The 24,630-nt window shown below is 38.4% G+C and overlaps 1 protein-coding gene across 4 annotated transcripts in view; it reads left to right on the top strand.

The window, feature by feature from the left end:
* The window catches only part of NRDC (nardilysin convertase), a 101,341-nt gene that overhangs the window by 38,472 nt on the left and 38,239 nt on the right, over positions 1–24,630 (top strand). For 3 of the 4 annotated variants that reach the window (XM_064372334.1, XM_012434513.2, XM_064372336.1), the window contains exons 2-4: positions 11,501–11,819; positions 16,176–16,257; positions 17,832–17,985. In XM_064372334.1, coding sequence (XP_064228404.1) covers positions 11,501–11,819; positions 16,176–16,257; positions 17,832–17,985 — 555 coding nt within the window. Of the gene's footprint in view, positions 1–11,500; positions 11,820–14,740; positions 14,875–15,892; positions 15,963–16,175; positions 16,258–17,831; positions 17,986–24,630 lie in introns of all 4 variants that reach the window. The other variant, XM_012434511.2, reaches the window with a different exon arrangement.

Below are 24,630 nucleotides of genomic sequence, written 5' to 3'. Positions count from 1 at the left end.
CCAGGAGTTGAACAGCTGGGCAATGTAGTGAGACCCTTTCTCTAAAAATTTTTTTAAATTAGCTGAGCAGGGTGGCACATGACCACAGGCTACTTGGGAGGCTGAGATGGGAGGATTGCTTGAGCCCAGGAGATCAAAGATGCAGTGAGCTGTAATTGCACCACTGCACTCCAGCCTAGGCAGCAGAGTGAGACCTTGTCTCAAAAGAAAAAGTAAAAAGAAAATAAAAAGTGACATTTTTTACTTAGAGCAAGGTCAGGAACATAGGGGCTTGTTATTGGCTCTATAAAGTCAATCTCAGTTCCTCTATGCAGTCTAGTTATATCTTAAAATATGCCATTTCAGTCAACCCCCTGGTAAAATAACCAGTGTCTCTAATTGTGTCTTCTTATAAGAGAAAATAGATTCTTACTGAATTTATGCAAATAAGTATATTGCTATATATTAAGACTACTCAAACATAGTTTCCAAATATTGAAGTATTAACAACAACAACAAAAAAGACTGAGACAAGAGTTTCAATTGATAAAGGTTTAATTAGCTAAAATTTGAGGATGCACCCTGGCAGAACATAGGTCACAGCAGCATGTGTGAACTGTGTTTTTCCAAAGAGGGTTTCGGGAACTCAGTATTTAAAGGGGAAAGAGCAAGCAAAATGGGAAAATAAGGGAGGGAGGCTAGACAGTAAGGCAAGTGGCACATGGTTTCAATCTTGTGAGGCTCTAATTAGTGCTCGGGAAATCTATATTTTATGTAAAATAAACATGTGAAAAGAGAAGGGAGTAGAGGAAAAAATCAGTTAGGAAGTTGTCTCAGGGTAGGCAGTTGGATGATTTCTAGTCTTGTTCTGTACCTGTGAAAATACAACTAGATGTAAGAAATGTCAATTGATAATTGACATTGTCAGTATGAGGTTTAACAGAACTCCGTTTTAGGTCTAGTTTATAGGGGGATATGTATTTTGAAAGATTAAGGGGCTCACAAGGAATCTCTTTGGTAAGTCATTCATTAGCCAAACTGATAATTCAAAGATTTCAAAAAGTAAAACCCTTTACTATTTGATAGAGAAGAAGCGCACTTTTCCAAACAATCATAAGATCTGATAAAGACAGCATGAGGCCAATTGAATCTGTTTTTCTCTCTCCCCCTTTTAATTTTTTTGGAGTTTACTAAAAAAGTAAACAAATCTTTTATTACCTCCTACTAATATTACAGGAAAATCTCATTCAAAAAAGAAAACTAAATTTTATCGTTGCATTAGTGTATTATTAATGCTAAAGCTAATTTTAATAAAATCTTATAAAGAAATCCAATTTCAGTTCTGACCGCAAAAGATAAGTCTTTTATTTATAAACTATATATAATTTTTATTAAAGAGCAGATCAGTGCTCCGAGAAAACTGTTACTTTGACACAATAGCCCAGACTCTGGCCTTGCATCCATGTACTTTTGATATTAATGTTTAATTTTTTAAAAAACATAATCCCTTTTTAATTTTAGCCAATTTGAGCATACACAGAATTCCTTTCACAAGATCAGTCTTTCACAAGCCTTTTACAGTTTTGTCCTATCATTTTAACTTGACAAAAGTTTACTCTTTTTTCCTTCATCACTTTGACTGTACAGAGTTCTCTCTCGTGTAAAAGGAAAAATTATGCTCAAATGCTCTTTATATTTTACTTTTCGTTTAACAAAAAAACATTCCTGGGTGGTCAAGGTGGCTCATGCCTGTAATCTCAGCACTTTGGGAGGCTGAGGTGGGGAGATCATTTGAGTCCAGGAGTTTGACAACCCCGACCAACGTGGAGAAACCCCATTTCTACTAAAAATACAAACATTAGCCAGGTATGGTGGTATGTGCTGCCTGTTGTTCCAGCTACTTGGGAGGCCAAGGCAGGAGAATCGCTTGAACCTGGGAGGCAGTGGCTGCAGTGAGCGGAGATTGCGCCACTATACTCTAGCCTGGGCAACAGAGTGAGACTCTGTCTCAAAAAATAAAAAAAAATAAAAAAAAAAAAGGCACATTCCCATACCTTTTTATAACCTTTAAAATAAAAAGCGTATTTTTTTTTTTTTTGAGGCGGAGTTTCGCTGTTGTTACCCAGACTGGAGTGCAATGGCACGATCTTGGCTCACCGCAACCTCTGCCTCCTGGGTTCAAGCAATTCTCCTGCCTCAGCCTCCCGAGTAGCTGGGATTACAGGCTTGCACCACCATGCCCAGCTAATTTTTGTATTTTTAGTAGAGATGGGGTTGACCAGGATGGTCTCGATCTCTTGACCTCGTGATCCACCCACCTAGAATTGCTTTTTTTTCTTTCTTTCTTTTTTTTTTTTTTTTTTCCAGATAGGATCTGGCTCTGTCGTCCAGGCTGGAGTGACCTCCCCTCCCCGGCTCAAGTGATTCTTGTGCCTCCGCCATCCAAGTAGCTGGGATTAGAGGCATGTGTCACCACACCTGGATAATTTTGTATTTTTAGTAGAGATGGGATTTTGCCATATTGGCCCAGTCTCCTCTTAAACTCCTGGACTCAAGTGATTTGCCTGGTTTGGCCTCCCAAAGTGTTGGGATTACAGGTGTAAGCCATTGTGCCCAGCCAGAATTGCTTTTCTTGTGTCTAGCTGTCCTTTATTTATAAGCTAGTTTGGTATCATATATGTATGCATTCATAAAGATCCAAACAAATATAAACAAAGACCCTACAGCCTTGATTTTAAAACTAGCCATGTGACTGGCAAAACTCACCAGTTCAAAAGGACAGCTGGATTTAAATTATGCCTCTGTAAATGGAACAAGTCAAAATCTACTTGTCTCACATGTCTCAAGTCCTCACCAACCCCCAGAGGAAGCAAGCTATATCTCAAAGCCTAAAAATCTTTTACTTTAAGAAGGAGCTTAGGCCGTGCTAGAGGAAGGTGAAAAATAGATACCAAAGTAACACAAAACCATAGGAATTCACCATAGTATTTTATAAGGTTAGTTTTTCCACAATAAAAAGTAATTTCTCTTGATTTGCTGTAGCTTTGAAGTATAAAAAAGAAAAAAAAAGTAATTTCTGGTACCTCCAAAAGCCAAAGAGATAAGGTAATACAGTGCAAAAGAGAGGAGAGTTTTGGATCTGACAGCATGCTGACCATTTACAATTAATGGGATTTCCAGAGGAAAAACAGGCTCCTCCCAAAGAAGAGTGTGGCACCTCTTCTGTTTTCCTTAAGGGATCCCAGGGTATTAGAAAAAATTTTGGTCCTCTCATCTGGCATCAAGAGTGGCAAGAGGAAGGGGTGTCAGCAGAAGTAAATGGAGAAACAAAAGATGTACACGTGTGTAGCAGGGGTTTAAGGAGAGAGATTTAGTAAGCTGAGAAATTTACTCAGAGAACAGAGGCCTTGAAACTGGGTAGGTAGATAGATAAAACTATAGAGGATAAATATACATAGTTTTACATATATAATATATAGTTTTAAGGCCTCATAAATGTGTTATACATAATTACCTATGTAAAGGTATATGTCATACAGTTAATACATAATTTTACATAGTTTTATATATATAGTTATATATACATACACACATTTATGAAACTATAGTTTTAAGGCCTCATATGTTGTATATATAGTTATGCATATATAGTTATATGATGTCATACAGTTATATAATTTTATATGCATAGTTATATATATAGTTTTATATATATACATACCCACAAATATGGCCTAAATAGTAGTTTTAATTAGACTTTTGACTGTAGAGTTCTTAAAAAAAAATCCTTTCAAATCTCTATCAGATTTTTAGCTGGGACAAACCGGTTGGTATTTCTGGCTTTTGAACTCTTTTTACCCCAAAGGTATTCTCCCCCCATGAAACTAATAAGTGTTAGCCAGGGTTATGACTTCAACAAGGACACATGAGGTCTAAAAAGAGGTAGAAAGCAGTCTTCAGAAGATTCAGAACTAGCCCAAAGACAGCTAAAAGAAAGGAAAATTTCATCAGCCATAAATGGAGTATAGGACACATTTCTATTTGGCCATATTCTCTACAGCCTCCGTTTCTCAGCTGACCTTTTTTTTTTTGGAGACGGAGTTTCGCTCTTGTTACCCAGGCTGGAGTGCAATGGAGCGATCTTGGCTCACCGCAACCTCCGCCTCCTGGCTTCAGGCAATTCTCCTGCCTCAGCCTCCTGAGTAGCTGGGATTACAGGCACGCGCCACCACGCCCAGCTAATTTTTTGTATTTTTAGTAGAGACGGGGTTTCACCATGTTGACCGGGATGGTCTCGATCTCTTGACCTCGTGATCCACCTGCCTCGGCCTCCCAAAGTGCTGGGATTACAGGCGTGAACCACCGCGCCTTTTCAATGAATGAGAGGTTCTCATATTGCCCAGCTTGGCATCGAACTCATAGCCTCGCCTCCTCAAGCGCCAGGACATCTGGCCGGAGCCATCGCGGCTCCCTCTCAGCTGACCTTTTACACACAAAACCTGTACCAATAGACATACCAAAAAACCCATTAACTACCCCACCCCTATGGAGGACAGGAAATCAAAAGCTGCCTATAGAAGAAAAAAAGATCAGTAAATGACAGAAGTCACACAAATATCAGACCAAAAAATGACGTGTTTCCTGGCTGGAAATTCAACCCAGGCAGCTTCAGTGCTTTACCACTACTGTTCCTGGAGGGGATCTAAAGCAGGCAGTTTTGAGCTTGCAAAGGATTTTAACCTTGTTTTAGGTGAGATATTTGCTCTTTAACTTAGTCAAATGAATTCTCAAGGATAGTTGTAACACTATTAAGTGTCCTTTGTAAAACTTGTTTAGAAAGTTCCTTCTTTTTTTGTAAGATCAATTGTTTAGAGAGATGCCTAAGATTTTTTTTTAAATTTAGGGGTCCAGTTTGAAGGTTCCCATTAAGACTACTTTTTTTAGTCTTTAGACTCTATCTGGAGTCTAAAAAATATTGTGGCCAAGCAGTACTGCAATAAAAAATTTTTTTTCTTTTTTTTTTCTTGGGCCCAAATCTAAAAATGGCCTAGTTCTGCAGAATGCACCCTAATGGGCTACAAAGGAAATCACAATCAAAATGTGATTTTTGAGGGTTTCGATCTTCAGCTCTGGGGTATCTCCCATTAAGTGCATTCTAATGAAGTCTACTTGCTAAAGCAAGGCCAGATTTCCTGTGCTGAAAGGAAAAATACTATGGAGCTATTATCACCCATGAACCCACCACTTTGCCAAAAGACATCTTCTCAGGTGATTTGTTTCTAATGCTGAGAAAGTAAAAGCACAACAGGACAATGGTGACTGGTTGCCCACCAAATACATGGATCTGTCCTGAATAAAATAATTTAGGCAGCTGCTGAATTGGGCCTGAGGGTGGCTGCAGCCAGGGACAAAACTGGACTTTTGTCCCTTTGTGGTTGCCAAATGTTTAGAGAACCAAACCACAGTCTGCTCACTCAATGCAATAAGGCTGGATATCCACAACAAGATTTTTGCAGCAGTAGAAAGGAAGGCATGGTGTTTATTTATAGGGTGTCAAGCAAGGAGGACCAGATGGCTAACCTGTAAATTCTGACCTTCCTGATGATTTGTAGGTAACAGTTTTTAAAGGCAGGGGTAAATTTCAGGATAGGAAGAGTTCAGTCCCCAGTTCCTCCTTATCTGAGATCTATATGCCTGCATATCCTTTTGGTGGGAGTCCAGGTTTCTGAAAAACAACTGAAGAGACAGATGTTAAGATGTTACCTTTAGTTTCTGAAGGGAAGCAAACGGTCTCGTGACTCTAACTTCCTTGGCTATTTTTAAGTTACTATTACTTTCTTGCTTATCAAGTTGCACATTCACTTTCCAAGGCTAGCACGTGCCAGAAATTTCCCTTGAAAGAACTCAAGATTTTCCTTTATTTCTATGCTTGAGGGCCCACAGGCCCTTAAGAGGTGTCCCTATTCTGTTTCAGCTTTAGGAATCTGGAATTTATATATGTTGAGTGTAAGGTAGACATGGCTATTTTTTCTCACTAAATGAATAGCTTATTGTTTCAGCATCATTTGTTGAGTCATGGTAGTAAATGGCATTGTAACAATATTATATATACTGCTCTGTTTCTAGAACCTATTCTCTTTCATTGATCTGTTGGTGTTCCTGTTGGTAGTTCAGTTTCATTTCAATCACCTTAAAAGTCTATATTTTTATTTTTATTTGTTACAGTTTGCTTTTGAGATAGAGACTCACTCTGTTACTCAGTCTGGAGTGCAGTGGCACAGTCTTGGTTCACTCCGCCTCCTGGGTTCAAGTGATTCTTGTGTCTTAGCCTCCCTAAGTAGCTAGGATTACAGGCGCGCACCACCATGCCTGGCTAATCTTTGTATTTTTAGTAGAGACAGGGTTTCACCATGTTGGGCAGGCTGATCATGAACTCCTGGTCTCAAGTGATCTGCCTGCCTCAGCTGGGATTACAGGCATAAGCCACTACGGCCAGCCTAAAGACTACATTTTTATACCTGGTAAGGCAGTTCCATCTCCTTGTTCTTTCTTTTCAAAATGTTATTGGCATTTTTGTATGTTTTTGTTCACATGAATTTTAGAATCAGTATGTCAAGTTCACAGAAAAAATCTTGTGGGGATTTTTTTATGGGAATTCCCTTGAATTTATAGATTAATTTGGGAGAAGAATTGGTATCTTTATAATATTGGATGTTCCCACCCAGTTATATAGTATGACTATTTAATGAGGTCTTTAATTTCACCTGTAAAGTTTTCTAGTTTTCCTAATGTTGGCTGTGTTGAGTAGTATTGAAAAGAATGTGTTCTAGTGTCATGCTACTTAGAGTCAGTTCCTACTAAGCCACAGTGAAGTTGGGCAAATAACACCTTTTTTGTGCTTTAGTTTCCTCATCCATAAAATGGGAATAATAACTCATTAGGGTTATTATGAAGATTAACTGGGTCAAGACATAAGTTGATACATTTAAAATGTGAGCTATTATTAGGTATATCTATGCATTTTATAGTTTCTATTGCTTTGATCAAAGGAATTTAAAAAACATCTTAACGTTTGATGTCTAGGAAAGGTACTGATTTTTGTCTATAGTTCTTTGATTTTGGGTAATTTGCTGAACTCTTATTTAGTAGTAATAGTTTTGGGGTTTTAAAATTCATAAATACATGAGAGATACTCAGAGAATGAGTTGGCTTTGAATTCCAGCTTTGAATATACAGCATCTTTGACTTTGGCTTTGAATATACAGCATCTTTGTATATTCAGCATCTTTGGCTTTGAATATACAGCATCTTTGGCTTTGAATATACAGCATCTTTAACAAAGAACAGTAAATTTTCAGAAAAGTGTCAAGACAGAGAAAAAGGACTTTGAGTCTGTAGCGGCAGCAATTTGTAGAAAGGCAAATAAATGGCAGGCAAAGCCTAATTAGTAAACTTGTTAATGTGGATTCCTTTGGTGTCATTTTCAGACTAATACAGGTCTAAAGTTGTATTCAGTGGTTAACTTGTGTTCTTGGTAAAAAGGGGATGGGGTTTTTTTTTTTTTAAACCTTTTTTGTCTTTGGAGTAAATTTAAGAGCTTTCCTGTATCTGCTTTTTAATTGCCTTCAGTTCAACAATCCTTAATGCCAAGGAGGCATATTTTGAGGTGGCATATTGCAGTCTCCCACAGTTGACTGTTTGGCACAGAACTACATGGACTGACTGGCCAAGTTATTATAGAGTGAAGGCCTTTATCATTTTTAAAACCTCGAAAACTGTAATATTTGATATACACAAAAGAAAACAGGCAGCTTCTTTGTAAGTGGTGAATGACAAATCTAAAACTCATCAATTTAAGAACCAGGATCTACTTCTGGTGTTCTTGATCATTTTAATCCATCTGTATTTTTACATGTTGCCCTGCCTTCCCACCCCAACAAGTATTTTTTTTTTTTTTTTTTTTTTTTTGAGACGAGGTTTTGTTTTTGCTTAGGCTGGAGTGCAGACTCACTGCAACCTCCACTTCCCGGGCTCAAGCCATCCTCCCACCTCAGCCTCTGGAGTAGCTGGGACTATAGACACACCATCCCCAGCTAATTTTTGTACTTTTTGTAGAGATGGGGTTTTGTCATGTTACCCAGGCTGATGTTGAACTCCTGGACTCCAGCGATCTGCCTGCCTCGGCCTCCCAAAGTGTGGGGATCACAGGCACAAGTCACTGTGCCTCGGCCCTGTATAGTGTTTTGTGTTTATCATTCCTTTGCTTAAAAAAGTTTTATCATATATATATGTATACCCAAATAATATGCTGTTTACTTTTGCTTGTTTTTGACATTATATGAATGGTACTCATACAGTTCTTTTTTTGTGACTTGGTTTTTTCACTTATGTGTTTAGGCTTAAGCACTATCATAGTTTGTTGCTGAATTATGTATTTCCCTGTGTTGCAATATTCCACTGTGAAGAAAATTTTCATTATATGAATATACCACAGTTTTTCTGTTCTGCTGTCAGTAGATGTTTGGATTGCTTCCAGTTTAAATAATTGAGCTTATTGTCCTGAGACTCTCTCTGCTCTTACTTATTGATCTGGAGCTTAGGCTTTTTCTAGGGTTTCCTGGGAAAAACCAACATTTTACCACATGTTTATAGGTCTATGGTTTTCTGGCTGTTTTCTCCATTAATCTGATCAAATTTGCATAATGTCATCTAATGATTTATAAAAATTTGTGATCTGCTAACAGTGTCCTTTCCTGTTTTCTGTCATCATTTTATTCTCACAAACCAAAAAAAAAAAACATTTTTTTTTGAGATGGAATCTCATACTGTCACCCAGGCTGTAGTGCAGTGGCACAATCTTGGCTCACTGCAATCTCCGCCTCCTGGGTTCAAGCAATTCTCCTGCCTCAGCCTCCCAAGTAGCTGGGACTACAGGCGGGTACCACCACGCCCAGCTAATTTTTTTTTGTATTTTTAGTAGAGATGGTGTTTCACCATGTTGGCCAGGATGGTCTTTATCTCCTGACCTTGTGACCCACCCGTCTCGGCCTCCCAAAGTGCTGAGATTACAGGCATGAGCCACCGTGCCCAGTCAAAAAATAGCATTTTTTTCTATCATTTATATGTGATTATTTTAGATTATTTATTTATTATATTTTGAGGCAGGGTCTCACTTTTTCATCCAGGCTGGAGTGAAGTAGCTGAATCAGGGCTCACTGCATCCTGGACCCCCTTGGGCTCAAATCGTCCTCTCACCTCAGCCCCCAAGTAGCTGAGACTACAGGCACATGCCACCACACCTGGCTAATTTTTTTGTATTTTTTGTAGAAATGAGGTTTTGCTACTTTGCCCAGGCTGGTCTCGAACTTCTGAGCTCTAAATTGTGATTATTTTATTTGAAAAACAGATAAATCCCAGTTTTCAGTCTTCTCATCTTAGGCTAGAGGTTCCCTTCCTTGTCTGTCTTTGAATGTTATTCTTAGTTTTTGGTTTTTATTGTCTTCAAGGATCTGCTTAAGTGTACCTTAAGGATCATCTTCAAGGATCTGCTTAAGTGTACCTTGTCTTAGATGACTTCCTTGACTGCTTTCTTCTTTCTTACATTCTGTATTTATCTGTCATTCTGTATTATACTGGTTTATCTCATTATTAGACAGTGAATGCCTGATGATGAGGAATTTAGTTTTTACTCTTTTTATCCTTAATGCAGCATGGTATCTGATATATAAAGGGTGCCTATTGAAATACATGAAAAAATTAGTATAAAGGGGGTTGGATGTGGTGGCTCATGCCTATAGTCCCAGCACTTTGGGGGGCCTAGGTGGGTGGATTGCTTGAGCCCAGGAGTTCAAGACCAGCCTGGGTAACGTGGCAAACCTTGTCTCTAAAAACAGTACCAAAATTAGCCTGGTATGGTGGCATGTGCCTGTGGTCTCAGCTACTCCAGAGACTGAGGTGGGAGGATTGCCTGAGCCCATGAGGTTGAGAGGCTGCAGTGAGCTGAGATCGTGCCACTGCACTCTAGCCTACACAACAGAGTGAGACCTTGTCTCAAAAAAAAAAAAAAAGGAAAAAATTAGTGTAAATGGGAGTGGTCTGTAATAACACCTAGTCATCAAACTGGCACAGTGGTTTTGCAGATAAGAATCAGGAGCCTGGGCCGGGCATGGTGACTTATGCCTGTATTTCCAGCACTTTGGGAGGCCGAGGTGGGTGGATCATTTGAGGTCAGAAGTTTGAGACCAGCCTGGACAATATGGTCAAACCCTGTCTCTACTAAAAATACAAAAATTAGCTGGATGCGGTGGTGGGTGTCTGTAGTCCAAGCTACTTGGGAGGCTGAGGCAGGAGAATCACTTGAACCTGAGAGTTAGAGGTTTCAGTGAGCTGAAACTGCACCCCTGCACTCCAGTCTGGGCAACAGAGCGGGACTCCGTATCAAAAAAAACAAAACAAACAAAAAAAAGAATGAGGAGGCTGACATTGTGGCACTTGCCTGTAATGCCAGCTACTTAGGAGGCTGAGGTGGATTGCTTGAGCCCAAGAGTTTGAGACCAGCCTGGGAAGTATAGCAAACTCCATCTCAATCTTCCTGCGGGGCTACCAGTCTGGGGGGGATTTCATTTTCATAGAGATGTAACCATTTTTCAGTTTATAAAAGCAGCTTTGAAGATGGATATGTCAAATATTTTATAGAAAAGAAAATCAACAGTTTAATTTTATGTGATTTTGCTTTAATATTAATGCTTAGGCTGACATGACTGTTCTGTATATTGAGGGATGCATTTCTCTTAGGCTAAGTCTCCTGGTATGATAGAATGTTTACTTACAAACTGAGAAATAGGGGAGGCCTAGTGGTGGGTTGTATAATGTTTTTAACTACTAAAATGTGGTTTTTGAATAGGTAAATATATAGTTCAAAATTTAAAAATACAAATGGTATATTATGAAGTATTCTTACCTTCATTTCCCTCCAGCTGTTCAAAAACTGATTAGCTTTTGGGATTCCTTCTCCAGAGCAACCAATTTTATTAGTTTACAGATAGTGTTAGTTTTGTGTGTGTGTATGTGTGTGTGTATACTTGGATTTTTTTTTTTTTTAATTCTAAGCTGATTACTTGTATGGGTGTAAAGAACCGCTGAATAGGCCAGGGGCGGTGACTCACACCTGTAATCCTAGCACTTTGGGAGGCCTTGGGAGGGTGGATAACCTGAGGTTGGGAGTTCTGAGACCAGACTGATCAATGTGAAGAAGCCCCATCTCTACTAAAAATCCAAAATTAGCCGAGCATGGTGGCGCATGTATGTAATCCCAGCTACTTGTGAGGCTGAGGCAGGAGAATCGCTTGAACCCGGGAGGTGGAGGTTGCCGTGAGCCAAGATCGTGCCATTGCACTCCAGCCTAGGCAACAAGAGTGAAACTCTGAAAAACACACACACACACACACACACACACACACACACACACACACACACACAAAACCTGAATCAAAATGTGTGATGATTATTTTTTTTTTCCCAGATACATCAAATTGCAGAATGGCTTGCAGGCACTTTTGATTTCAGACCTAAGTAATGTGGAAGGTAAAACAGGAAATACAACAGATGAAGAAGAAGAAGATGAAGAAGAAGAAGAAGAAGAAGAAGAGGAGGAGGTGGAGGAAGAAGAAGAAGATGATGACGAAGATTCTGGAGCTGAAACACAAGATGATGATGAAGAGGGTTTTGATGATGAAGATGAATTTGATGATGAACATGATGATGATCTTGATACTGAGAATAATGAATTGGAAGAATTAGAGGAGAGGGCAGAAGCTAGAAAGAAAACTACTGAAAAACAGGTGCGAGTCATGTCTGTTTTCTAATTTGGGAATTCTTTGGGATGACTTCTAAATGCAAGCTTTATTTCTTAATGGCAAAAAGGAAGTATATATTTATCTTTTGGTCTTCAGTAAAGGTCTATTCTGTATCAGAATTACATTTTGAAAACATTTTGCTCTGATTATAAAAGTAATAAATGCTCATTATAGAAACCAATGGAATATAAAGAAAACAAAATTATAAAAACCTCCCATAGCCATATGTCTCAGAAGTAATCAGCACTCAGAGGTATTTGAATTTATGTGTAGTTGTATACATTTTATGTTTTAAAAACAAATACTGGTTGATGAGGGTCTGCAAAATTCTTACCCTGGATTAGAGAAATAAGAGTATGTTACCCTTGGTAAGACTGGAAAAAGAAGAAGAAAATAATGGGGCTAGTGCGAAATCTTTACATTGGCCTAGGGCTCTGACAGTTATTGTATGGGTAGTTTCTATATAGATAATTGAGTTTGATTTAGCTCTTTTTATGAGAAAGCAAAGGTCTGGATAAATGAGTACTTTGGAAGAGTTGAAATAGAAACAGGGCAGTTGAGCTTATTTAATATATAACAACAGTCAGTGAATAGATAAACAGGGCTTGATAGGGAGAATTTCTTAATATCTTTTGAAGAATACCTCCAATTTTGTAGTAGGGAGTACCCAGAGGATAATTTTTAGAATGCTTACGGTGGAATTGACCAGCAAAAGTTGGTTAAAGCTAGTTTCTTGAATATTGATAATATATTTAGGATGGTACGGTTTACATACAAAGAGGCCAAGATGGGCAGATTACTTGAGTCCAGGAGTTCTGAGACCATCCTAAGCAACATGGTGAAACCCTGTCTCTGTAAAACATTAAAAAAAAAAAAAATTAGTTGGGTGTGGTGGCACATGCCTGTGGTCCCAGCTACTTGAGAGGCTGAGATGGGAGGATCACCTGAGCCTGGGGAGGTCAAGGTTGCAGTGAGCTGTGGTTGTACTACTGCATTCCATCCTGGCTGACAGAGTGAGATTTTGTCTCAAAAAAAAAGAAAGTGGTCACCCTTAAAGATGTGAAGATTTGAGATGTAAGTAGTAGGTATGATTTAATAGTCATTCTTCTTGGAAAAAATTATTTTTTTCAAAAGAAAGATTGTACCAGTTATTTTACTCAGTTGTTGGATTGAGTCATATTTTTAAGAAGCTTTTTGCTGTTTAATAAGATTATTAGTGATCCTGTTTTTGGGTAGCATGATAGGCCAAGTATTAAATAGTTTTAACTTGGAAAGCTTTAGAGATGGATACCAAAACACTTCGGAGGGGGAAAAGGTATATATATGTCACTTGATAGTCTACATATAGTCTATATGCTAAGGTGTCTATGAACAGATTGGAAATTGATAGATTTACTTTTAAATAGATCTCATAATTCCAAATAGAGCATTAATAAAAAGGAAGAAATTATAAAAGTCACAAAATAAAAAGAACACTGATAGTCAGGAAACCTGGGTTCTAATTCTGGCTCTATTCCTGTCTTTCTACATGATTTTAGGTGTTTTCATTTTCTTTTTTTTCCCTCTCCCTTTTAAAACAAGAATATAAATTCTAAGGCCCTTTTAGCTCTAAGCCTGACCATGTTATAACTTCTTAACTGAATGCGTCTCATGCATACATTTTTTTCTATATCTTTCCATCTGTCTATAAGTAGCTTATCCCATGATCTGATTTCTTTATATTTCCTATTAATTGACAAAGCATTTTACAACTATTAAAAATTGTTTTGACAGCCATTTTTAATGTCAAGACATTATAAAATACTTAACATTTATACAGCAATTGTGAACACCTTTGACAAATGAAGATATATGTTCAGCTTTTTTGGTACCCCTTTTTATTTTGCTGAGGTAGATCAAATTCTAAGTTTATCTTTTCTAGCAGCAGGGTCAGAGTCTAGTGATCATTTTAAAAATGGCTTAGATGCTACCTTTCTTTTCTGAGAACTCAGTGTGATGTAATCCTTATAAGATATTGACAGCTAATTTTATGGATTATCCTACTGGGACAGTGGAACCTAAGTAGTTTGAGGACAAGATCAAATTGTTTTGATTCAAAAGCAATGGGTTCACTAGTGAAAGGAAAGATCCCATGATCGTAAGTGGTAGATATTTATATTCATTGAATAACTTTCTGAAAAAAGGAAATAAAGTAGATTAGTCTTGGTAAGAGATGGCTTAAGAGTGGTATAGGGCTTTGAAGTGGTTTTATGATCTAATTTTAATTTGAAAAATATGAACCTTGTTTAAGGTAAATATGAGAATTAATAAAGGAAGTGGGAAGAAAAGTATTTGATAGTTTTTTGGGAGAATATTTACCTAATTAAGAAGTTTACTTTTCTGAGGCATCTTTTTTATCCCTCTCCATTTTCCTCCTCCCAAAGGAAGTTGTTCTTGATTTTAAAAGTTCGATAAATTGGCCGGGCGCGGTGGCTCAAGCCTGTAATCCCAGCACTTTGGGAGGCCGAGGCGGGTGGATCACGAGGTCAAGAGATCGAGACCATCCTGGTCAACATGGTGAAACCCCGTCTCTACTAATACAAAAAAAAAATTAGCTGGGCACGGTGGCGCGTGCCTGTAATCCCAGCTACTCAGGAGGCTGAGGCAGGAGAATTGCCTGAACCCAGGAGGCGGAGATTGCGGTGAGCCGAGATCGCGCCATTGCGCTCCAGCCTGGGTATCAAGAGCGAAACTCCGTCTCAAAAAAAAAAAAAAAAAGTTCGATAAATTAACAAGATTGAAATTTAAGTGTGATATACACTGAATTAAGATTTGTTCAGGGCTTTCTTATTTCAGTTCTCAAGTATGAATTTCTCAGTTATGAATTTTTTAGGTAGAAAATTCTCAAGTATGAATTTCTTTTCTAGCAATCGCAGAGCCTGTTTTTGCTGTGGTCAAAGCTGACTGATAGACTGTGGTTTAAGTCAACTTATTCAAAAATGTCTTCAACCCTGCTGGTCGAGACAAGAAATCTTTATGGGGTAGTTGCAGCTGAAAGCAGGTTAGGCACCTATTAAAGCATCACAGAACAGGTTAGATTGTGGTTTGAAGAACTGGATATTCCCCCATGTTTTAACCGACTTTATGTGCCTAAGTCTTCAAAATGGGGTTTACAGTATCAAGTGAGGCTGTTTGGTTCTTCTGAAAACACACTTTCATTTTATGACACATGGCTAGACTTTATGTCAGGTACATGCTATTTTTTGAAAAGCTCTTTTTTTAAGAGGGTGACTTTATCAGAATAATCTATTTCACCAAATATGTTAGCCCTGTAAAATTGACATTTGCAAAGTTTGAAGAAAACAAATGAATTTGGGAAAGTTAATAATTCACCTTTTTTCCGCCTTACTTTGTTTTTTAACTTACTATAATTATGCCCCAACAGTCTGGGTGCAGTGGCTCACACCTTAATCCTAGCACTTCAAGGGGCTGAGGTGGGAGGATTGTTTGAGTCCAGGAGTTTGAGACCAGCCTGGGGCCTCATAGCTAGACCCAGTCTTTAAAAAAAAAAAAAAGATTATGCCCCAATCGTTTTAAGTGCAGTTTAGTGTACCTCTTGGCCATCAATTTTGTTAAACACTGATTTTCCCCAAGTATTGGGAGAATATATACTGATAAGTAATGTATGCTATATATCTTCAGTTAGAAGGGAAGAACTAAAAAGCCTCTTTACAATTTAGTTATACTTTTTAATAGCTACCGATTTTATCTTTTTTATCACTTACTATTTTTGTTAGATGTTTTCCTAAAATGTTCTTATTCTATTTTAATAAAATTTTCTAGGTTACATGTTGAGAGGTTTCATGTCTAGTAATGAGTCACTCAACACAAAGCTTTTAATTGCTTAGAGATCTTTAGAAATACCTACCTAGTTATGTTACTTCTGCAGATTTCAAAATCTAATAATTCAGGGAAAAAACTTTGTTCAGAATTCTAAAATGGTGAAATGAAATGATATTTGGGAGGGCTGTCCAGTCCCTCTTCCCTTTTTTTCTGTCTGTTTCTGCTTTTTTCCTTAGGTCTGCACCTGTTCAGCATATGGCAGGATGGCAAGTGGAGGAGCAGCAGGGTGAAACTGACACAGTTCTGGTGAGTTTCACTTTGCTGCTCCTCCTGATTCTCAGGGAAATAATTTTGTAATTTCCTATTGGAAAACATCCATCTTCAAATGAATCCTTAAGATGTGAATATTATTCCTTTAGGGTTGACTCAACTATTTGTATGTATTCTTATTACTCCAGTCTTCGAATGTTATTCCTTTAGGGTTGACTCAACTATTTGTATGTGTTCTAATTACTCCAGTCTGCAGCGGCTCTTTGTGTTGGAGTTGGGAGTTTCGCTGATCCAGATGACCTGCCGGGGCTGGCACACTTTTTGGAGCACAGTAAGAATTTGTAAAATATCATTACCTGGTTTTTTTTTCCTCCAAACATATGTGAATTGATATCAAAGATTAGTAATTGATTTGACAGAAGTATGATACATTTAGCAAGAGAAAAGGCTAAGAAAAAAATCCTTGATTTATGAATGTCATGGGTGAAACTTTTAATTTTAATCTGGGTGTACTTAGTTTGAGAATTAGAATGAAACTACACAGAAAATTTTTAAACTGTAGATGTTACTATTATTGAGCTGCGATAAGGCCAACAGATCAGGAGATGATTGCCATTTTCTAGGAATTGGCTAGCCCTGGGGAAGGCAGTCCCTTCCAGGGTTAGCAAAGGCCCCAGCATTAGAAATATGGGAATTATCTGGGTGAGGTGGCTCATGCCGTAATACCAGAACTTTGGGAGGCTGAGATAGGTGGATCACTTCAAGTCAGGAGTTTGAGACCAGCCTGCCCAACATGGTGAAACCTAATCTCTACTAAAAATACAAAAATTAATCGGGTGTGGTGGTGGCCACCTGTAGTCCCACCTACTCAGGAGTCTGAGGCTAGAGAATCGCTTGAACCTGGGAGGTGGAGGTTGCAGTGAGCCAAGGTTGTGCCACTCTATCATCCAGCCTGGGTGATAGAGTGAGACTCTCCCTCAAAAAACAAAAACAAAAAACTGGAAATTCAAAAGGCATGATTATAATATAAAAACAAAACAATAGAAACTTTCCATTTAATTTGGAATGTGCCTAAATAAAACCTATGGAGATGTTACACAGTTATAAATATTTATTTTTCTGAATTACTCATTTTTTAATGGTCTGGTTTTCTAAAGTTTTTGAGGGTATACTTCTTACTTGAAGTTTTACAGTAGCAATTAATCTGCATATATGTTTGTACTTAAATTTTAATCTCTTTAAATTTAAGAGATTAAATTGTAAAAGCTGTAGCAGTTAATCTGCATTTATGTGAATTTCTCTGAATTCTAATCTATTTAATAAAATATTTTAATCTATTTAAATTCAAATATCTTTTAAATTTCTTTATAAATTATATGTTTATCTTAAAAGTAACATGAGCATTACAGAAAGTTACAAAAACAAATGTAATGAAGAAAGTATTATTTAGGTTCAGGTGTGGTGGCTCACGCCCTAGCCCTTTGGGAGGCCAAGGTGGGTGGATCATTTGAGGTCAGGAGTTGGAGACCAACCTGGCCAACATTGTGAAACTCCATCTCTACTAAAAATACAAAATTATCCAGGCATGGTGGCATGCACCTGTAATTCCAGCTACTTGGGCGGCTGAGGCACAAGAATCACTTGAACCCAGGAGGCAGAGATTGCAGTGAGCCAAGATCCAGCCTAGGCAACAGAGTGAGAGAGACTCTGTCTCGAAGGAAAAAAAAAAATTCAGACATAAGCATTTAATGTGTTGGTCTATTTTCTTTCAGTTTTTCTTTTTTTTTTTTCCTTTTACTCAGTTCACAGCCAAATCTTTCAGTTTTTCTATGCATATAAGTTCATATATGATAAATATATTGTCTATATCTTTGTGTTGTGTGACTTTGTGTTCTTTCCATTTAGTGGTATTCATGGGTAGTTTGAAATATCCAGATGAGAATGGGTTTGATGCCTTCCTGAAGAAGCATGGGGGTAGTGATAATGCCTCAACTGATTGTGAACGCACAGTCTTTCAGTTTGATGTCCAGAGGAAGTACTTCAAGGAAGCCCTGGACAGGTAACTAACTCCAAATATATTTTAATTTTAAAGATCTAATGACACTTTGAAAATGTAAATAGAGTAAACTGTCACAATACTTTACTTGGACCAGGCATGGTGACTCATGCCTGTAACTCCAGTACTTTGGGAGGCTGACGTAGAAGGATTGCTTAAAGCCAGGAGTTTGAGACCAGCCTGGGCAAAATAGTGAGACCCTGTCTCTATAAAAATAAGTAAATAAAAAATTAGCCAAGCATGATAGTGTGCACCTGTAGTCCTTGCTACACAAGAGGCTGAGGTGGAAGGATTACTTGGGTCCAGGAATTCCAGGCTATAGTGAGCTACAGTCACACCACTGCACTCCAGCCTGGGTGACAAGAGTGAGACCCTGTCTCAAACAAACAAAACTTTATTTGGAAAAAAGAGCTGTTAAACTATTAGATACACTTTGACTCTTGTTCTGTAATGAATAGTCTTTGTATTACAGATTAAAATAAAACTCAAAACCTTTTGAGTTTTATTAATAATGTATTCTCTATTGACTCATTATTACAAATTTTTTGAGAGATACAGTCTTGCCCTGTTGCCCAGGCTGGAGGGCATCAGTGCGATTGGCCATCAATTGCATGAATGTGTGGCTCAGTGCAACTGAAGTCTCCCAGCTGAATGTGCTACCACCCCTAGCTAATTTTTAATTTTTTGTAGAATTCGGGGTCTCACTGTATTGCCCAGGGTGGTTTCAAGTGATCCTCCTGCCTCAGCCTCTCAAAGTGCTGAGATTATAGATGTGAACCACTTTGCTCAGCCATTTAAAAAACACTGTTTAATAGAAAATATGGAAAAACAGAGAAGCAAAAAGGGATAAGACTGCCTCTAATTTTACAATCTAGAGATAACTACCATTAATGTTTTGGTATAGAGCCATCTATATTTTTTAATGTATACTGATCTTATTGTTCATACCCTTTTATAATTGTTAGTTTTAAACAAGATATATCATTTTAACATATATAATTTATAAAACATGATTTTTAGTGATTGTATATTATTTACATTGTATAGGAATACCATCAGGTGTTTAACCAGTTACATATGATTGGACAGTTGAGTTGTTTCCAGTTTTCTAATACTGTAATGGTGTGATGACTATTCTAATCTCTGTGAATATCCTTAATTATTAAGTTCTAAGAACTGAAATTGCTGAGTATATTTGCAAATATATATGTATATAATTTTTTGAGGCGGAGTCTTGCTCTGTTGCCCAGGCTGGAGTGCAGTGGTGTGATCTCAGCTCAGTGCAACGTCCACCTCCGGGGTTCAGTCGATTCTCCTGCCTTGCCTCCCTAGTAGCTGGGACTACAGGCAGGTGCTACCATGCCCAGCTAATTTTTTGTATTTTTAGTAGAGATGGGGTTTCACTGTGTTAGCTAGGATGGTCTCGGTCTCCTGACCTCATGATCTGCCTGCCTCGCCCTCCCAAAGTGCTGGGATTAGAGGCATATTTTTAAGACTTTTTTGTTCTTTAAGCTTTTGCTATTCATTGCAAAATTGTTTTCCAGAAAGTTTGTCAGTACAAGAGTAGAAGCTTGAGATTATAAGGTTGCAGACCAAAGTCTATACTGGAAAAATGTAAAAAGTAGAAAAAAGTTACACCAAATGCTAGATAAATGCAAGATTGAAATGTAAAAAAAAAAAAAGTGTCCAGGTGCAGTGGCTCACCCCTGTAATTCCAGCACTTTGGCAGGCTGAGGAGGGCAGATCACAAGGTCAGGAGTTTGAGACCACCCTGATCAACATGGTGAAACCCTATCTCTACTAAAAATACGAAAATTAGCTGGGTGTGGTGGCACGCACCTGCAATCCCAGCTACTGGGGAGGCTGAGGCAGGAGAATCACTTGGACCTGGAAGATGGAGGTTGCAGTGAGCTGAGAGAGTGCCACTGCACTCTAGCGTGGGCAACAGAGTGAGATGCTGTCTCAGGGAAAAAAAAGAAACCTCACATTTATCTGGTATAATGTAAGTTCCTTGAGAGCAGGAATTTTTGTCTATTTTTTGTTGATATATCTGCAAATCAAGAATTTGATAGGTACTCAGATTTGTTAAATGAATTAATGGAGTTCCTTTATAGCAAAAATTACCATAAAATCAAATGATAAATGGCCAAAAAAAAAAATTAAAACATGACAGAGATCTAATATTTTAAAAAGAAATTGGCCTGCTGTGGTGGCTCACTCCTATAATCCCAGCACCTTGTGGGGGCTGAGGTGGGCAGATAACTTGAGGCTAGGAGTTTTGAGACCAGTCTGGCAAACACGGTAAAACCACTCTACTGAAAATACAAAACTTAGGCCGGGTGGGGTGGCTTATGCCTGTAATCCCAGCATTTTGGGAGGCTGAGGCAGGCAGATCACCTGAGGTCAGGAGTTTGAGACCAGCCTGACCAACACGGAGAAACCTCATCTCTACTAAAAATACAAAATTAGCTGGGTGTGGTGGTACATGCCTGTAATTGTAGCTACTTGGGAGGCTGAGGCAGAAGAATCACTTGAATCTGGGAGGCGGAGGTTGTGGTGAGCTGAGGCTGCAGTTGCCCATTTTACTCCAGCCTGGGCAACAGAGGGACACTCTGTCTCAAAAAAAAAAGAAACACAAAAATTAGCCGGGCATGGTGGAACGTGTATGCAATCCCAGCTACTTAGAAGGCTGAGACAGGAGAATCACTTGAACCCAGCAGGCGGAAGTTGCAGTGAGCTGAGATGGCACCACAGCACTCCAGCCTGAGTGACAGAGTGAGACTCCTGACCTCAGGTGATCCACCTGCCTAGGCCTCCCAAAGTGTTGGTATTAGAGGCATGAGCCACTGCGCCCAGCATGCCACTATTTTCAATGGAATAAATAGGTGTTCCGAACTCCCAAAATTAACTTTTATGCTAAAGAAATGCCAAAATTCTATTAAAATTAACACAATGTTTTTGATAACATTATTTAGGATACAAAATGACAGATTTTATTAATCTATAACATGGCTGTGTGTATGTATTCAGTAAACTGTTTAATAGCTCTAATTATGTACTTGAGGATATGCCCACAAAATATATATTTTATATTCAGAATTTATGTACTTGTACCTTTAATGCCAAATAACAGAGATAAAAGACATCAGTGAAGAAGGTTGGGCACAATGGCCATTACATATTTGTAGACAAATTACAGTGTCTATAATTCCAGCACTTTGGGAGGCCAAGATGTGTGGATCACCTGAGCCCAGGAGTTCAACACCAGCCTGGCCAACGTGGTGAAATCGCATCTCTACCAAAAATAACAAAAATTAGTTGGGTGTAGTGGTGCAGGCCTGTAATCCCAGCTACTCTCGAGGCTGAGGCATGAGAATTGCTTGAATCTGGGAGACAGAGGTTGCAGTGAGCTGAGATTGCACCACTGCACTCCAGCCTGGGTGATGGACTAAGATCCTGTCTCAAAAAAAAAAAAAAAGAAGAAATTAATGAAGGCAGTGCAAATGGTGCTTGAGATAATCTTTCCTATAAATTTAGAGAGGATCAGCAATACTTTTAGGGAAGACTTTAATCATACAACTCTGAAGAAAACTGCATCTTTGGAGTTCTCAGCTCTTAAGGTTTACAAAATCCAAACAGGTCTTTGTATGTGTGAAGAAATCTTAAGCAGAAGAAAAGTTGAATTCTTACAGCTTTATATTTAGCTATGTCCATATATAAGGAAGGAAAAATAAAAACTCTTTATTGGGAAAAAGGATAGGCAAATACTATGTATGATATGAATACATTCCAGCTGTCTCAGAGATAATAAAATTTGGTATACAATATAGTTAAGAAATTTGTTTCCTTTTAAAGAGTTGTTTTAAATACTTTTTGTACAAGGACTGCTTCAGCATCTAAGAATATCACCTTACACATTTATTTAAAAAGAAACCTACCCAATTAATAAGAAAGCCACTGCATTAATAGGATAAACTAATAAGAATATCAGATAAATTTATGCCATAAGTAGAACATTATAGAATGCAAATACTATAATAAATGCTGTAATATTACACTTTTACAATGTACAAGAAATGAAAAGCCTTTATATCATATGTAATATGCTCTTATATAACATGGATTAAGTGCCTGTTTTTAATAGGTTAGCAAAATCTGATTCCCTTACAGAGGCACATTGTTTATAAGTATCTTGGATCACTTAAATAAACAGCTGAGGCAATGACTAAATTTTTACTCCAGTACGTAAACGAGAATGGAAACTGTCTTTACCATGGTGGCATCTTCTATTTTCAGTGAATTTGAACTTTATTTTATCAGTATTTCAGGGTAAGAGTGACAAATATCAAAGCTTAGAATGTCTGCAAGGCGGGACTTCTAACAGGATACACTCCCCATTATAATACACTTGCAAGGAGAATAAGAAACTGTCAAATATGACCTAGGAGATTTGTAAAATGAAAAGAACTGAGCTATGATTAAAAAATTGAAAACGTAATGGACAAGTTTAAGAAAAGAGCAAATAGAGTTGAGGATAGAATTAGTAAGCCAGAAGATAAGCCAGAAGAAATAAACTGAGATATAGCATGAAGAACATATATAACCCAAATATTACATGTAACACAAAATTAAAAATACAAAGAATATGAAGCATAGAGGATAGAATGAAAATATCCCTTATATTTTACATGGAGTCTTAGAAGGAGGAGAGAGCAAATTGAAGTAGAGGAAACATTTGAAGGGTTGATCACTGGAAAATTTTCAGAACCTGTTGTAAGACATCAAACCTAATAACTTCCAAAAGTATACATTAGAAGAAATATAGAAAACTTTTGCCAGATAAACGAGAAAATTTTCTTCAATGGAATACGAGTTACAGTAACAGATGACTACTCAACCTCAGTGCTCTGAAGGAAAATAACTACCAGCCAATCACAAATTCTACACTAAACATATCTTTTAAGAATGTTAAGCTGGGCGCGGTGGCTCACGCCTATAATCCCAGCACTTTGGGAGGCCGAGGCAGGTGGATCACGAGGTCAAGAGATCAAGACCATCCTGGTCAACATGGTGAAACCCTGTCTCTACTAAAAATACAAAAAATTAGCTGGGCATGGTGGTGCGTGCCTGTAATCCCAGCTACTCAGGAGGCTGAGGCAGGAGAATCGCTTGAACCTGGGAGGCAGAGGTTGTGGTGAGCTGAGATGGTGCCATTGCACTCCAGCCTGGGCAACAAGAGCTAAACTCCCTCCAGAAAAAAAAAAAAAAGCCCCAATATATCTAGCAGGTAGTTAAAAGTTATTTTATTGCAAGCAAAAGTTATAAGTTTATTAAAGAAATCTGAGCAATGTAGGGAGACCCTGTCTCTACAAAAATTTTAACAATTAAAAAAAAAAAAAGGTAGCACACAGCTCTAGCCTCAGCTACTTGGGAGGCTAGGGCAGGAGGATCACTTGAACCTGGCAGTCTGAGGCCACAGTGAGCAGTGATTGTGTCACTGCATTCCAGCCTAGGTCATAGAGTGAGACTTATATCCAAAAAAAAATTTGCTAAACATTTTAGGAAATTAATTTTTTTATTTTATTTTGCTGGAAAAATAACAATTTTGGTTTTTTTTTCTTTTTGAGACGGAGTTTCGGTCTTGTTGCCCAGGCTGGAGTGCAATGGCGCGATCTCGGCTCACTGTAACTTCCGCCTCCTGGGTTCAGGCAATTCTCCTGCCTCAGCCTCCTGAGTAGCTGGGATTACAGGCACGCACCACCATGCCCAGCTAATTTTTCGTATTTTTAGTAGAGACGGGGTTTCACCATATTGACCAGGATGGTCTCGATCTCTTGACCTCGTGATCCACCCGCCTTGACCTCCCAAAGTGCTGGGATTACAGGCGTGAGCCACCGCGCCCGGCCCCCCCCTTTTTTTTTTTTTGAGATGGAGTTTTGCTTTTCTTGCCCAGGCTGGAGTGCAATGGCAGGATTGGCTCACCACAACCTCCGCCTCCCGGGTTCAAGCCATTTTCCTGCCTCAGCCTCCTGAATAGCTGGAATTACAGGCATGCAAAACCATGCCCAGCTAATTTTTTATTTTTAGTAGAGAGGAGGTTTCACCATATTGAGCTCAGGTCTCAAACTCCTGAGCTCAGGTGATCCGCCAGCCTTGGCCCCTCAAAGTGCTGGCATGAGCCACCTTGCGTGGCCCAATTTTGAATAATTTTTAACAATTTAATTGTATTGCTATGATTACATATTTATATAAGTGGTAATTGGTATATGTAATTTGATGTCACAGTTTATATAATTAAAAATTAAAAAGCAGATACAATTATAAGATTAACTTAGATACCAACAGTCTTTAAAATTCTAATTTAACTTTTAAATGAAACATTTTTAGTCGTTTGTAGTCTTGCATTGAACTAAGAAAGTAAACTTTAGGCTGGGCGCGGTGGCTCACGCCCTTAATCCCAGCACTTTGGGAGGCTGAGGCGGGTGAATCACAAGGTCAAGAGATCGAGACCTTTCTGGTCAACAAGGTGAAACCCCATCTCTACCAAAAATACAAAAATTAGCTGGGCATGGTGGCACGTGCCTGTAGTCCCAGCTAATCGGGAGGCTGAGGCAGGAAAATTGCTTGAACTCAGGAGGCGGAGGTTGT

Source organism: Aotus nancymaae, unplaced genomic scaffold, assembly GCF_030222135.1.
Source record: "Aotus nancymaae isolate 86718 unplaced genomic scaffold, 86718_ANA_hifiasm-v0.15.2.pri h1tg000007l, whole genome shotgun sequence".
NCBI lineage: Eukaryota > Metazoa > Chordata > Mammalia > Primates > Aotidae > Aotus > Aotus nancymaae.
Note: the sequence above shows the minus strand (reverse complement) of the source record. Positions and strands in the feature narration are given on the sequence as shown.